At 39.9% G+C, this 16356-nt stretch overlaps 1 protein-coding gene across 2 annotated transcripts in view; it reads right to left on the bottom strand.

Moving 5' to 3' along the window:
• Positions 1 to 16356, bottom strand: part of fat3b (FAT atypical cadherin 3b) — a 196898-nt gene that overhangs the window by 124634 nt on the left and 55908 nt on the right. For both annotated transcript variants that reach the window (XM_088321825.1, XM_088321826.1), the window contains exon 8: positions 8474 to 8535. In XM_088321825.1, coding sequence (XP_088177951.1) covers positions 8474 to 8535 — 62 coding nt within the window. The remainder of the gene's footprint in view (positions 1 to 8473; positions 8536 to 16356) is intronic.

Below are 16356 nucleotides of genomic sequence, written 5' to 3'. Positions count from 1 at the left end.
TGCATCTGTAGCAAACTGCATAAGAAAACACATTGTTGTGTTGATTTAACAATGTTTTTTTGAACCCACAACTTCTGAACAAGGTTGCAGATTTACTGTCAAAACCATCTTCAAGAAGGATGTTTCATGAAAAGCCTGATGTCATTAAGAAAGGTCGGACAACCCAAAAGTTGGCCTGTCACAAATGGCGGAAGCAGGAAATTTGATTTTGGGGACATGATTCAAGGAAAAATCAAAGGAAACTATGTGGAGTTTTGTTCTCTTATTGCTCAGAGAACAACCAATTTACATTACCACCTGTCCTTTAATGAGGAAAGGATTTTATGTACAAAAAAAGGATTTTGGGTGAGTAAAAAAGTTATCATTGATATATTTTATATACAGTGGAACCTCGGTTCTGGACCATAATCCATTCCATTTCTTTGTACGAAAACCGATTTGTACGATCACCAAAGTCGCTTTTTCCCATTAAAAGTAATGTAAAATTGTTTTAATCCATTCCAACACCCTAAATGTTTACCACGAAAGTAAACATGAAGCTAACCCAGGCTAATCGTACGTTCGCGTTAGCGTAATCTTCCGTACGAAAGATTACGCTAACATGAACGTGTAAAAATAAAAAAATCAGGTAGTTTACACGTCATTTAGCACCCGGGTCTCCATAACAAGTGGTGAGCAGTTAAAGGATAAAGAAAAGAATTATGAGTAGGATTTCTTACCTTGGCGGTTGTCTGCAGAAGCCATGCTGTATTCCTGAAAGAAAGGAAACTCGCACACCTTCTTCATATTTTGCAATTATTTCTTTCTTAAATGCAATAGTTGTACACACTATTCCTATTTTTTCACCGGTAGCAACTTTGCTGCTTGCATCAACCTTCTTCTGAGGCATAATTAGGAGTTAAAACACTCCCTTCACCGCTTTTGAAAAACAAAAGCAGAGAAGGAGTGCGCGTTGCGGTGACAACAGTTCTTCACGAGGGGTCGGGGCAATCTACACTCGTACGCCGCTCAGCATCGCCCTTAGCGTACCGGCGTTCGAACTCCGATTTTTTGAACGAAAAGCGAAGCAAGAATTTCTCGAAATTTTTGGTCGAGAATCGATTTGTTCGAACTGAGAGGCGTTCGAAAACCGAGGTTCCACTGTATGTCGCAGCTATAGCTGTAGAAAGGGTTTTATAGTCATAGAATAGTTATTATTGGTTGGATTAATTCAGACGTAGCACCACTGAAGGCCTAGGTGTGAAATCCACGGCCCGCCAAAACGTATGCAGGGCATTTGTTTGGCGCGGGCAACAGGGAAGAGAGGAGCTCATGGGAAATCTCTTTGTGTTAGCGAGGCCTGCAGTGAAGGCAAAGGTCTCATCACAACATCGATTGGATCACATCAGGAGCGTGCGCCGCCTGACTGCTGACTGGACTCTTAATTACACTTGCAGTCGGGCAAAGCCGGGACACCGTTCTCAGATGTTGAGCCCATTTGCCAATGCCTATTTACAACTGCTTCCAAGTGAGCAATAAATCAAAGCTAACAAATTCAACTTTAGAGTAGAAGTTGACATTGTTAAAAACAAAATCGATAATAGAAATAGTCGACAATGACTTCCATTGTTGACCATTGTTGCCAGACATGTTTTTCCAAAAGAGTGAGGCTTCTCTACAACAATATAATCTCTGCTTAGAGTCGCTCATGCGCAGTGGTAGTAGTCTCTGTCCCGAACAGTAAAACACAGACATGAAAGTGTCAACATTAAGTACACATACCAAAACTTCTGAAATCTTGGAGCATTTTAGCCTGGTTAGAAGAAGATTACTGGCAAAATTTGTAAAGCAGACCTTACGTACTGTATCAAGGCGGTACCTCAGTGATGCACAAATACCTTAAGAAAACAGTTCCACAGTTGAACAGAGCTGAACAGAACTGACTCGCCTCGGTTAGATTCAAGTAACATTCAAGCCAATAAGGTTTTGATGTCATGCAAGGTACATTTTACATGTATAAAATTAGCTATTGAATAGTAGATAGACTGTACTTGACAAATGTATTTGAAATTAAGCACTAGCAGTCTGAAAAATAATGTAAGTTATTTAAAAAGTTTGATTTCAAATTGATGAGAATCATTAAGTACTTTTGTTACAGACTTTGCAGTTGAGCACTGAATGCACTTCACAAAATGCAATTCATATTTGATTTATTTATGATTTGACTGCATTTAATGAGCCTGCTCATGGCTAACAGGAATATGTTTACTTCTATTCTAATTTATTATTTGCCTGTCCCTAAACATTGTTTATTTATAGATGTAGGTCTCTACTGACTGAGCACGGTGCGTAATTGGTTAAAGTGCATTTGTATTTAATTTTTGTACAAATCCAGAGTATGTTCAATGAAAGATGTATTTTTCACTTTACCCATTTGTATGTGTTTATTATCATTTCTCACATAATTATTTATTTCAAATATTTATTCATGTCTTTAATTTTACATAAAAAAAACTCTAAACATTGAATACCACAGGAATCGAACATGGGTCATGGCGGTAAAAGTGCCAAATCATAATCCCTAGAGTACACCATGAGTAATATAGATGGCATATGAAAAGGCATTAGTTCAGGTCTCATTATCCTACTATTCTTATTCATGGTACCAGAGACGAATGTTAACAAATGGATAAAACAGAAACTTGTCCTGAAAGATATAATGAAACGTGAAAAAGCACAACAAAGCAAACGCTTTGTTGTTTCTGATGATACTTCGAAGGACATTCAATAAATGTATTGTAAATGTTATGTTAGTAATGTGATCATCGTTTATGTTGTCATGGCCGCACGTATTCACTTTTAGTCAATAACAGCTGTTCAAGTAAATATGACGTGACTTACAATATGGTTCCGTTTATATATTGCTTTCTTGACACCAATCAAATGATGAATAAGATGTAAGCTACCGGTCATTTATATGTAAATCTGACTAACCAGACACCAACCTCACTGCACCTCACTGCTACATACAATATCTAGGAATGGGAAGAGATATTTTTTTATAAGACGTATTGTACAGTATGTATGTATGTCTGATCATTTTTAGTGGAAGGAAAACTGAGAATATTTGGATCGGGGAGGCCTAGTTATAGGACGAGTGTGAGGGAAGAGGTGAAAATGTCAGAGTTGAATAAGGCAGAAAAAGACAGAGAGTTGAATAATAGGATAGGGGAAGAGTATGAACGGGTTAGTAGAAAAGAAGTGGAGAGTGTGGAAATGGAATGGAAGTGGTTTAAAGAGGCAGTGTTGAGGAGTGCGAAAGTGTGTGGAATGAGAAAAGTTTGTCAAGGTGTTGGAAGTGAATGGTGGAATGATGAGGTCTCAGAGGCTGTGACAGAGAAGTGACATGCCTTTGAGAAGTCGCTGCAAGATAACAGTGGTGATGCGTATGAAAGGTATAAAGTGAAGAAAAGGTTGGTAAAAGCGGTAGTGGAGGCAGCGAAAAGGAAAGCAAATGCTGAATGGTGTCGAAAAATAGGAGTGAACTTTGAGGAATGGAGAAAAGCGTTCTGGAAAGAAGTGAAAAGAGTAAGAAAGAGCAGGTCCGGAAAGAAAGAGAAAGTGAAAGGTAGGGAATGTAGATTGCTGGTAAGTGGTAGTGCAGTCAGGACGAGATGTGCAGAGTATTTTGGAGGAGTTGTTGAATGTGGAGGATGGGAGAGAAGTGAATGGTAACCCCGTGGTGCACAGCAGCGATGTCTGGACAGCAGTGATTTTCATGTTCTGTCGGTATTGTCGGTATTTAGATATCACTTAGGGAAGAGTATGAACGGATGAGTAGAAGAGAAGTGGAGAGTGTGGAAATGGAATGGAAGTGGTTTAAAGAGGCAGTGTTGAGGAGTGCGAAAAAAGTGTATGGAATGAGAAAAGTTGCTCGAGGTATTAGGAATGTAGGTGAATGGTGGAATGATGAGGTCTCAGAGGCTGTGACAGAGAAAAGACGTGCCTTTGAGAAGTTGCTACAAGATAAGAATGGTGATGCGTATGAAAGGTATAAAGTGAAGAAAAGGTTGGTAAAAGCGGTAGTGGAAGCAGCCTGGTCATCCTGGGGGGGGACTACCTAATGTGCGGTCCCTTCTCAAGGTTTCTTCATTTACCTCATGTTGAGGTTTTTGAGTTTTTCCTTGCCCTCATGTAGGTTTTAGATCAGGGGATGATGTAATAATAGTTGAGGCTCTTTGTGATTAAGGACTATACTAATAAACATGACTTGACTTGAATTGACTTGAAAGCAAATGATGAATGGTGTCGAAAGATAGGAGTGAACTTTGAGGAAAGGAGAAAAGTTTTCTGGAAAGAAGTGAAAAGAGTAAGAAAAAGTGAGTCTAAAAAGAAAGAGAAAGTGAAAGATAAGCACGGTAGATTGCTGGTTAGCGGTTGTGCAGTCAGTAAAAAATGGACAGAGTATTTTGAGGAGATGATAAATGTGGAGGATGGGAGAGAAGTGAGAGTCAAGGCGATCGATGGTATGGGGAGAATCCCCGTGTTGGGTGATTCAAATGTGAAGCATGTGGAAACATGGGAGGTGCAAGAGGCAGTGACAGAAATGAAAGGGGGGAAGGCGCCTGGGTTGGATGGTTGTACTGCTGAATGGTTGAAGAAAGGTGGCAAGACTCTGATTAACTGGTTAGTACACGTTGAATGTATGCTTTTTAAGTGGTGTGGTTCCTGTTGATTGGTGTAGTGGATGTGTGGTGCCATTGTGTAACAGTAAAGGTGATAAGTATGAATGTCGCAATTTGAGAGGTATTGTTGTTTGTAAGCTGTATGGAAGAGTCTTGATTAGGAGAGAGAAAGGAAAAACAAATGAGGTGGTGATAGTGGAGCAGAGTGGTTTAAGGAAAGGAATAGGATGTGTGGATCAAGTGCTTGCAGTAAGACAGGTGTGTGAGAAATGTTTTGCAGAAGGTAAGGATGTTTTTTTGGCTTTCATGGACTTGGAAAAGGCAGGTCGATAGAGAGGCGTTGTGGCAGGTGATGGTAATGTATGGAGTGGGTGGAATGTTTTTGGAAGCATTGAAGAGTTTTTTATGTGAACAGCAGAGTGTGAATTGAGACAAGTGAGTGGTTCCCGGTGTTGACTGGTGTGAAACAGGGCTGTGTGATGTCACCACGGCTGTTTAAGAAGTCTCGTGGGAAGTGTAAGGTGATGAAGTGTTCACGTGATGGAGTGGGCATGGTGTTGGAAATAAGGTTGAATGGACAGGTGCTGGAAGAAGTTGAAAGCTTTAGGTACTTTGTGATGGGTTGTGATGTGGCTGCAGTTGGTGGAATGGAGTGCGAGGTAGTGCACAGACTGAATCAAAGAAGCAAGGTTTTGGTGCTCTGAGGAGAGTGATGAGTAACAAGAGTATGAGTATGAATGTTAAGAGAGGACTGTATGAGTGGGATTGTGCCAACTGTGTTGTATGGTGCAGAGACTTGGAGCCTGCAAATTTGAGAAAGGAAATTAAATGTTTTTGAGATGAAGTTTTTGAGGAGTATGTTAGGAGTGACAAGATTGGATAGATTGAGAAATAAAATTGTGAGACACAGAACTGGAGTAGGAGTGGAACTGAGCAAGCGTATGGATGAGAGAGTACTTGGTTGGTTTGAACACATGCAGAGGACGGATGAGGAGCAGATGTCGAAGAGGATCTACAGAGCAGAAGTAAATGGAAAGAGACCAAAACGAAAGCCGCGATTAACGTGGATGAGTGGTGTTATGAGTGCACTGCAGGAAAGAGTTCTAAATGTAGTGGAAGCTATAGCTCTTGTTGGTGATAGGAATGAGTGTTGATGTGTTGTGAAAGGATAGTAGGATATTTGGACGTGTTCTAAGGGATGGACAAGGCACCTGTATAATGCGGCAGGGGTAAACCAGGTAAGATGTTGGCCCCTGCTGTTGAACAGAATAGTGTGTTGTGTCACTCCGACCCGAGTGACATGGCCGCTTTCTTGTGCGCCTTTCCACTTGAAGGGACGAAAGCATGACCAACTTGGGTGCTGGGGTGCTTAACTTGTTTAGGTGTTTGGGCATTTGGGTAGGCAATTGTCAAACTTTTTTGTGTGTTTTTTCCTTTTTCTTTTTTTTTTTGTTTGTTTGTTTTTATGTGTTTGTCTTGCTGTCGGTCACCGCTCTCGAGGGATATGACTAGGGTAGATAGATATATACAGTGCATCCAGGAAATTATTCACAGCGCTTCACTTTTTAATAATAATAATAATAATAATTTCCTTTGTATTGTCATTCTTTGTAACAATGTACACAGAACGAAATGTCGATACACCTGACCCGTTGTAGCGGGTCGATGCAGCCGCAGCCAGAGGGCGCCGCCATTATACCAATTAGGTATGTCTCGGTCGAGGCGCGAACCAGCGACCTCCCAGTCTCAAAGCGGGCACACTACCATCTAGGCTACTTTCCACATTTTGTTATGTTACAGCCTCATTCCAAATTGTATTAATTCAATCTATCATCTCAAAATTCTACACAAAATACTCCATTATGACAATGTGAAAAGTTTTTTTTTTTTTAACTTTTTTTGAATTTTTTAAAAATAGAAAACTAAGAAATGCTTAGTTTTGTGGATGCACTGTAGATAGATAGGGGGCGGCATTAGCTTAGGAGGTAGAGCGCTCGTTGAATCCCGGCTCCTCCGTGTTACATGTCGAATTGTCCTTGGGTAGGACACTGAACCCCTAATACCCAAGCAGGTTGGCGCCTTGCATGGCTGCACGGCCGCTATTGGTGTGTGAGTGTGTGTGAATGGGTAAATGTGAAGCACATTGTAAAGCGCTTTGGGGAGTCTCCATTGACTTGAAAAGCGCTATATAAATGCAGATCATTTAATTTCATAGAAAGATAGAATACAGTTTTTAACGTATGTTTGCATTATTTATTTGACCTGATATAATGAGCCGAGTTAAGCGGCGTTAGTGCCTAGAGCGGTAATGCTAATGCAACTAGCATTGCTAAGGCCTTGACCATTCAATTCTTAAAAATTGCAAAAAGTGTAAACTTATTTTTAAGCGGACCTTGTAAATTACTTACTGGTAAAAAACACAAAAACTAACCTAATTGTAATCAACAAGTGTAAACAACATGCATTTTTATTATTGGAATGGTTACAATGTAAAAACAATATTGAATTAACGGGACATTGTGTATTATTATCTTGAGGTAAAAAAAACCTACATTCATTAAAAATTAGATATTAATTTGAAAAAGCAAAAGTTCACAGATCATATAACATGTATTTCTTTAAAGCACCCTAGGTCGGGAAATATGTATTTATATTACATCACATGAAGATGACGTACAGGAAGCAGACAAAAATATCTGAAATCTTGCTGCTACATGTTTATCCCCAAAAACCAAAGACCTTCTGAAAGAATGTGCCAAAATGGTTTGGTCATCTGGAATCTTTGTAGTTTGTATTCTTGTTTGTTCTCAGTAGCACTCGTTTTCATTTGTATTACACAATATAGTGACATTGAATGGTCAAATTTTACAGTCTCCCTTTAAAAAAGAATATAGTGCTGGGTTGAACGGCATTAGCTGCTCGCATTAGTGTTTGCGGCGCAAAGCAGCTAGCATTGATAAGGTATTAACAATGCCACACCGAGTAAGGTCTAGTGCAAATATTTTGAAATTTGACATTGCTGTTTTCCATCAAATTTTGATGTCTCGTTTTTAAAACTTTGCAATTCTTTCCTTGGCAGATCTTTTGCAAACTTTTTTCCCTCTCTATGACTCAACTTATGTCGGCTGTCCACTGGGTTTCCTGAAACTAAGTGGAGCCGGCTTTAGGGACAGGATTGTGAAAACAATTTAACGTGTACTAATGATGCAAAGTTGTCTTTGCAAATACAGAAATATCACTGCGGCTTCTGTTTTGACTCTCGTTGAATTACCTACCTAATTAAGTGAGCATGTATGATTTGATTGTCCTCCCCGGTGTCCTCTCACCGTGCGCCAGGGCCGAGACATCATTCGGCAACCGATAAACATCTTGCTAGGGTGACTCCAGGGAGATATTTCATTTCATTGCAGTTGTTAATAAGTTGCAAGAAAACTCCCGCCAGGGATGAAGTTTTCCCTGTGAAGTGGAGCCGGCGCGATTATCCGCTTCATCTGCATGCAGCTGGGGCGGCAAAAATGCAAAGCGCGGCACTATCCGAATGCCCAGTGTCTGTGCTAACGCGTCAGGCACAAAAACACACAAACACACAGAAAGTCCTGGCCGACTTCAGACAAGGAGATAACCGATGATGAATGATTACTTTTAAAAAAATCCCCACACTCGGGCCCCGACCTAGAGACATTCATCAGCATCCAAAAACGGCTTGTCCTCCACCGATGTGTTCAGTGGCAGGTGGCAATTAAAGATAAACAAACGCGAGGACCCCTGAGAACTCCCTCAAGCCTCATCCCATGTCGGTCGTACGTTACCTCCAAGAAATGTTGCGCCTGCTGTTCTCGATCCAGCTTCCTCGCCGTGGTGGTGATCAAGCCTGGCAGCCGCAAGACAGAACAGAGGGTTAGGAGGGCACATCTGCATTCAGAGTGCCAAGTTGTGTCGCAACGGACCCAGGCTGCAGTGTGGTATCAACAAGGAGTCAGCGGAGTTCCAACAGCTGGTGCATTTATTGAAGATAAAGAGATCCCTTAATTTTTGTGGTTAATGGGGACCCGAACCACTCACAAAAAGCAAAAATCATCTAAGTGGTGACACACCTTTATAAAAGCTCCCAAAAGGTTAAAACTTACCTCGTGATGAGATCACTACCGACAGAGTGTACGACTGTTACAAAATAACAACTATAGATCTACAAATAGTAACACACAACAAAAAATTGCAGTTGAATGATTTGTTTTATTGTCATTATACAAAAGTTAAATGTAATTGGATGGCTTCTACTTTTAGAGTAAGAAAGCAATTTAGAGAGAGGCTACGCGCTGGCATTGGGTGTCCTAGAATTTAGCAAAACTCTGCGATGAATAAAATAAGAGTCCCAAATTTCGCGGTTTCCCACAAGTTGTCCCTCCAGGTCTTATATTTTATGGTTAATGGATCCGGCGTTGCTGAAATATAGACTCCGAAAGGGTAACTTGTGAGGGTTGTTGGCTTAGCCATAGCAGTAGGCTGGACCTGCAGCCTCGCTATTGCTTTCTCTCCCGACGCCCCCTCAGTCGATTTACAGACCCGATAACAATCTTTGAAGTCGCAACGCAAACTGTCATGGCCACCTTATACACACACACATAATCTGTCCTGTGCAGCACTTACTCTCTTTCTGACCACGATAAACGATATGTTGATATCAATGACAATAAAGACAGTTCAATTAAAAATCTGTGAAGGAGTGAACCAGCAACAACCAAAGCGCAAATTGGGAGGAAGTCTCTGTATAACATTTGTAATGCTGATTTGGGTTTACCATTAGCTTATCTTTGGTTATTAAATGGAAAAACTGACTAGCGTTGATTTAGCAATATCATTAGATAGTGGGGTGTCAAGCTCATTTTCATTGAGGGCGACATCCCCATAACGGCAGCCCTTAAAGGGCCTTATTGTCAGAGCTATATATTATATAAACTCTCTGTTGGCAGAATTACTCAGATGAAATCACTCATTAAGTTTTAAAATCTCCCTTGCGAAGGAGCCAGCACTGTCAGGAAGCCATCTCGCCAAAATCTCTCTGACAGAACTGGCTACGGTCAGGAGGTGTGGTTTATTTGACACATAAACAGTAAAAGGAACACACATGAGCGCGACTTCACAAAAAAAGGATGTAAGATAGAGAAACGTATAAAAGATGAAATTAGACTGATGTTTGAAACGTGACTATATGTGTGTGTGTGTGTGAGAGGGATTGTTTTTATATTTAGGAATATAAAAACAAGTTATTTTCATTGCATTGAAGTCTGAGAAATGCACATATCTCAAAACAGCCAACTTTACACTTATGTAACTTATAAATGTAACGAAGTGAAATTCATGCTTAAAATAAATGTGACTCTTCCTTTATGTAAGTTAACTCTGAATTCATATTTTCATTACCATAAGGCGCATATAAAAGTCTCAAAAATGTCTTTAATCGTGCAACGCGGCCTATTGTGCAGCGTGCTTTGAGAGAATCCAGTTCGGTGGTCTTAGGATTGGGCGCCCACCCCTGAGACTGGAAGGTCACAGGTTTGAGACTTGGCCGAGTTAAGACTTTTTGGGTGAAATCCGATGTTTTTGTGAGATCAAATTTCTTACTAAGTGCGACATGTATTCGATCTCCTGTGAGTTGTAAGCATTTTTTGCAGAAGAACTCGGATATGCTAACACCGTAGCGTATCTAGCTATTTTAAAGTTAACGTTATATTTTTGGTGCTTTTGTTTTATGAACCAGTGTAATTTTTCTACACGGACCAGGACTATACGATGGGGCAGAAATTTACAGCGGATTTTAATGAATATAATCGATTGTCGACTGTATTTTAGAAAAATACTTTAAACTTGACTCTGGAAGTGAAGAAAGCAAACCTTTTAATGGAAATTTAGCAAAGCTGTTCTGGTCAGGAACAAAGGATAAGGATTTTGACGGTCATTATATGGATTACCGGTAAAAAAATGAGTGCCAAACTGTTTTGCACCGGCTCTTTTTTTACATTTTTGTTTTATCAGAGTGTTTTACTTTGTAATCAATATTTGATTAAACCACAACAAAACTCAGTTTTGCTTCTGTTGTGTTTTCAAATAGGCACACTTGTATGCTTGTCTGTGTTGTAACACGGTCGCAAGCAGAGAGCTCCCGCACCCTATCGTGGCGTGCGCCTTATGTATCTGCTAAATACAGAATAGAACCAGCCACGGAGACTGCGTTCTTACACACGGTGCGCCCTGTGGTCGTGAAAATATAGTACTATTCAAGTTAAAAACATTATAGTTGTATTGAAAAAATGTCTCTAAACATATGCTACTGTTAAGATGTTTGGCATCAGCCAGGCAAATGTGTTTTCCAATGATCCTATTCTAAAATGAATAGAAAGTATAGTTGAGAAATTGACAGTTAGAAATAATGAGTTTTATTTATTTTTTTTAAAAAGTATCTTTCTCCATCCAATACTCGCACATATGCACATACAGACATGCAAATAAAATCCAGGGCACGAGAATTTCCGGACGCCACCAAAAGAGTGCAGGGCTTTACGGTAATTTTATCCTCGTCTTGTTAATCTTATGACTGTATTGTCAATTACTATTTGAATATGTTTGTAATAATCAGGAATATATGATTTATAGCTATTTACTGTTAAATTAGAGGCTTTTCGGAGTTTGGGGATGTATCAATTGGTTTTCTGTCATTTCGTATCCTGAAAGTATACTTGAGATATGAGCAATCTAGATATGAGCACAATCCAGGAGTGTTGTGTGTACTAAATCACTGCGCCAAATGACAAAATCCTCTTGGAAATTAATTTGTCAATTCCACTAATCAATACGGATATGTTGGCGTCTAATGGCGCTGGGTTGTTAAGTCGCAGAAATTGTATTCTTCAGGAATTGTGGGAAATGTAGTTATTTTTTGGCCCCTCAGACATATTAAGGTCTCGCAGGGTACATAAAATTATGTGGAGATATCTAAGGATAGCAGGGTATTGATACAATATTGATACTGATGTCCACTTTATTTTAAGATCTTGGTACTTGTGCGGATGAGCCATTTTACACACAGAGAATAAAGTTTGTAATTTTGATTAATTTAAAATCTACATTTTTATTAAAAAACAATGTGTAATATAATCTATTTGTATGTTATGCTACGCGAGCAGCTGAGTGGTTAGCACGTACGTGGCACAGTTCTGATTTTGTGGGTTCAAATCCAGCTACCAGCTTTCCTATGTGAGGTTGCATGTTCTCCCCGTGCCTGCATGGGTTTTCTTTGGGCACTCTGGCTTGCTCCAACATTCCAAGTACATGCATGTCAGGTTTAAATTGCCCCTAGGTGTGAATAAGCGAGTGAGTTGTCTGTCTCTGTGTGTCTTGTGATTGGCTGGCAACCAGTTCAGGGTGTCCCCTGCATACTGCCCTTTTCATTTTTTTGCCTAGCCTTTCACTTTGGTTTTGGGGATACCTACGCAACAAAATGGCGGACAATCATGTCAGCTCCCTCTGAGCTCATATTATGTACAATGAATACAAATTTTTCTATCTGTGAGTATTTAAAAAAAACAAAGTATTTAAAAAAAGCATAAATGTATATGATAGTTCATGTATTTTACTTATAATAAAGTATCTATCTATCTATCTATCTATCTATCTATCTATCTATCTTATCATTCAAATAAAAATTGTTTTTTATTTAATGCGTAAAGGTTTGTTTATTAATGAAAGGAGAAATGGAATTTTATGTAATGGTGGTATAGATATATTGGCCTTAATGGCTACTTAAAAGTTGAGGATCTGCATCTGTATCATCTCATAAAATTGAGAAAGTTTGTTCTTTTAGAAGAGACATTGAAATGAGACTTCATAGGAAGTTAGTTTTTTATTTTGACAACTTTTGTACAGCTATTTTTGTTATGTTGACTATTACATTATTGTCGCTTTTGGTCAATCATGCTGCTGTCCTTTGATGCCACACCCTTTAAGGCTGTTAATAATGAAAACAGGGGGCTGGGAGGAGCCCCTCTCCCAGTTCTTTTTGCGAATTCAAAAATCCATTGAGTGTCTAGTGAAGTTCAATCTCAACACAAACATTATTAAGAAAACACAGATTATTTTTGCATTATTCAATATTGCATGTGTTCATAAACTTCCGTTTTGAACTGGGTCAGTTTGAGGGTGTGTCAAACAGAAAGGCTTTTTTCTATTTTGGTCACATGTCCCCTTTCAAGGCAGAGTTCATTGGGCACAATCATATCTGGCCCTCAGAGCCATTAAAAATGTAGTTTATGTATGAATAGAAATGGCTTAATTAGGATAAGCGGTTGGGAAAGGAACGAATGGATAAATATTCTCGCAACACTCACACTTTCTGTATAGAATGTAAAAATACATCTTGGGAAAAAGCTGCACCCTCTACTAGGTCTCTCTACTACACAGCAGAAATTATGAAAAAACTCTGACTCGTGCTTGCACTAACATTCTAGTGGTGTTCCGTACGGCAGGCGAATATTTACTTCCTAATCCTCCACATAAATCTAATAAAGTCTGTATCAGCAATATATTGACCTGCATTACTGTTAGACATATTTAGTGGTGTTTGGGGGTTGTGATTTTTATGTATTAAAAACTGTCGATATTAATAATTGGATGGGAATTAAAACAACATTAGAACGAAAGTCAATAAAAAAAATCTTGATGGTGGCAAAATTAAAGCAAAATGATTGGTATTGCTGAGTTTCACACAATTTGATAAACAACACACAGTCACTCACAACATACACAACATGTCGACATGTGTGTACTGTACATACAGTATGAGAGGCCATTTAAGAAATAAATCATACTTGCTCTCACATTAATGTCATCCTTTCACACATGCATAACTATACTCTTATAGACACAGTTATACCCATGCACAAACAGTAGTATACTCCCCCACATACACATACAGTCCTCGTGAGTATAGTGGATCAGTATCTCTGCCTGTCACGTGGAAGACCAGGGTTCGATTCCCCGACGGCGAGAATGACTTTTATGGCGCACTACAAGGCCGGAGGTCTTCCGACTGGCCTGGTGTGACAGCTTGGTGAAAAATAAAGTAGCTCTTGCCTCACCTTAAGCATTGTTTTTCTCTAAGATTCTTGTTACACACAAAAATAATCCGAAATTTTTGTTTGACACAATGGCAAAACTTACTAGAAAGCAACTTAACCCAAACAGTTCTACTTATTCTGCAAATAACTATGGTATTTTTTAATAAAAAGAGTCAATTCATCCGGAATGAAATTTTAAATGAACGCTCTGCAACTCCGTCCTACCTTAAAGATGCAGAGGTTTTAGGTCAGGACCGTGTCGGCGGCTGTTCAGAAACGTTGTCCAGTTTTAATGTTTTGTCCCTTGGTAGTCTTACACAGATGGTCAGTAGGGCCAAACAAACTGCTTGGCTGCTTGATCCGTTTCCAGCTCTACTGGTGAAAGATCTGTTTGGGCTCTTCGTACCTTGAGTTTTAAATATTATGAATATATCGCTATCCTCGGGTATTGTTCCGGTAGCCTTCAAGTCTGCTGTCATTAAACCAACGCTTAAGCGACCTAACCTTGACCCGGAAAGCCTAGGTAATTATAGACCAGTGTCAAATCTGCCATTTTATGCAAAATATCTAGAAAAGGTCGTCGCACAGCAGCTAAATGACTTTATGTCGGAAAATAATCTCTTTGAAACTGTCCAGTCAGCATTTAGGGCAAATCACTCTACTGAGACAGCCCTGGCCAAAGTAACAAATGATCTCCTCTAAGCAATAGATTCCAGTGCCTCGTCAATGTTACTGCTGCTGGATCTCAGTGCTGCTTTTCGACCACAACATATTACTTGTTCGTCTGGAATTCATCGTTATCCAAGGAACTGTACTCTTGTGGTTTAGGTCCTACCTGTCAGACAGGTCGCAATGTGTTAATTACGGCAATATGACCTCTAAATGTCCCCACAGGGCTCTGTACTTGGCCACCTTCTTTTTAGTATTTTTTATGCTTCCGGTTGGTGATATTATCCACAAATATTATATTAGTTTCCATTGCTATGCAGATGACACACAGCTGTGTCTGCCACTGGAGACAACTGGACAGTTAAGTTGTAGAAATATGGAGGCTTGCCTTACTAAGATAAAAAGATGGATGTCACTTAGTTTTTTGTGCATCAACCCAAAAAAAACTGAAATGTTGATTATCGGTCCAGCTCATTGCCGTGAGTTATTTTCAAACACTGCCCTGTACTAGACAAATGTAATTGCACCCATAGTGACTCGGTCAAAAGTCTAGGTGTTATATTTGATCCTAATCTGTCGTTTCAGTTACACATGAAAAACATTACTAGAACAGCTTCTTCCACCTCCGTAATATTGCGAAGATTCATTCGATGCTGTCATAATCAGATGCAGAGGTTCTAATTCATGCGTTTATTTCTTCTCGTTTTTATTACGGTACTGTATTGCATTCTGGTCTCCCGATGTCTAGCATCAAAAGTTTGCAGCTGGTTCATATTGCGGCAGCGAGACTCTTGACTAAGACAAAAAGGTTTGAGCACATTAGTCCTGTATTGGCCAACTTGCACTGACTCCCAGTCCACTTAAGATGTGACTTAAAGTTTTTAAATCTCAACTTAAGACACACTTCTATTCAAAAGCGTATGATATTTTGTATTGTCTTTTTCCGGCTGCCTGGCTGGAGGTGATACGAAGGAGAAGGACGATTTGAGATGAGTCAACGGACCAGCGTCTGACCTGAAGCATGCAACGCCTGCATTGACCAGCTGGCAGAGATGGGAAGCTACTCATTGCCATCATGGACTTTCTGGACTAATTTACAGGCTGGGGGCGTGAGGCCCCTTCTCAGGGTTTTTTTTTTCTCACGCTGAGGTTTTGAGTTTTTCCTTGTCCGCATATTGCTTTAAGATCAGGTAATGGTGTAATTGTAATCCTGTGCAGTCCTTTGAGACATTTTTGTGATTAAGGGCTATATAAATAAATGTGACTGGACTTGACTTTAAGGTTCTCTTACTGTCATACAAATGTTTGCATGGACTTGCGCCCTCTTATCTCTCAAATTTGTGTACTGTGACCCAATGCTAAATCTTTTCCACCCTGGTCATCCTAGAAGAGGGATAACCACTTGTGAGGCCCCTTCTCAAGGTTTCCTTTTTCCTCACGCTGAAGTTTTGAGTTTTTCCTTGCCCACATGTTGGATAACGATCAGGCGATGGTGTAATTGTAATCCTGTTTAGTCCTTTAAACATTTTTGTGATTAAGGGCTTCATAAATAAATATGACTTGACTATTATTCTCTCTCACACATACAATTATTGTCATGATTACTAACTCAAATCACCTGGAGCAATCATGTGGCGCCTGGGTGGGCGCCTTCTGATTGGCTGGCACTCCTCTCTTAAGCGCCCTGCGCCCTGAGAGGAGTGTCAGAGCGTACATTCTTGTAACTCTGTGTGTTTCTCCCGATATCCTGATTTTTGCCTGCCTCCAATCCGACTTGTTTCCGTCCCACGTTTTGATCTCTTCTCCAGGCCCGGTAAACACGTCCTGCCTGATTTCCGCACTACGATTGACGACTCATTCCGAAGTTATCTCCCCGGCGCCGCTGCTGACGTCTGACGGTCATCACGTTCAGC

The sequence above is a fragment of the Urocampus carinirostris genome, chromosome 17, assembly GCF_059441175.1.
Source record: "Urocampus carinirostris isolate Australia breed hairy pipefish chromosome 17, RoL_Ucar_1.0, whole genome shotgun sequence".
Classification (NCBI taxonomy): Eukaryota; Metazoa; Chordata; class Actinopteri; order Syngnathiformes; family Syngnathidae; genus Urocampus; species Urocampus carinirostris.
This window is presented reverse-complemented; position numbering and strand designations above follow the sequence as displayed.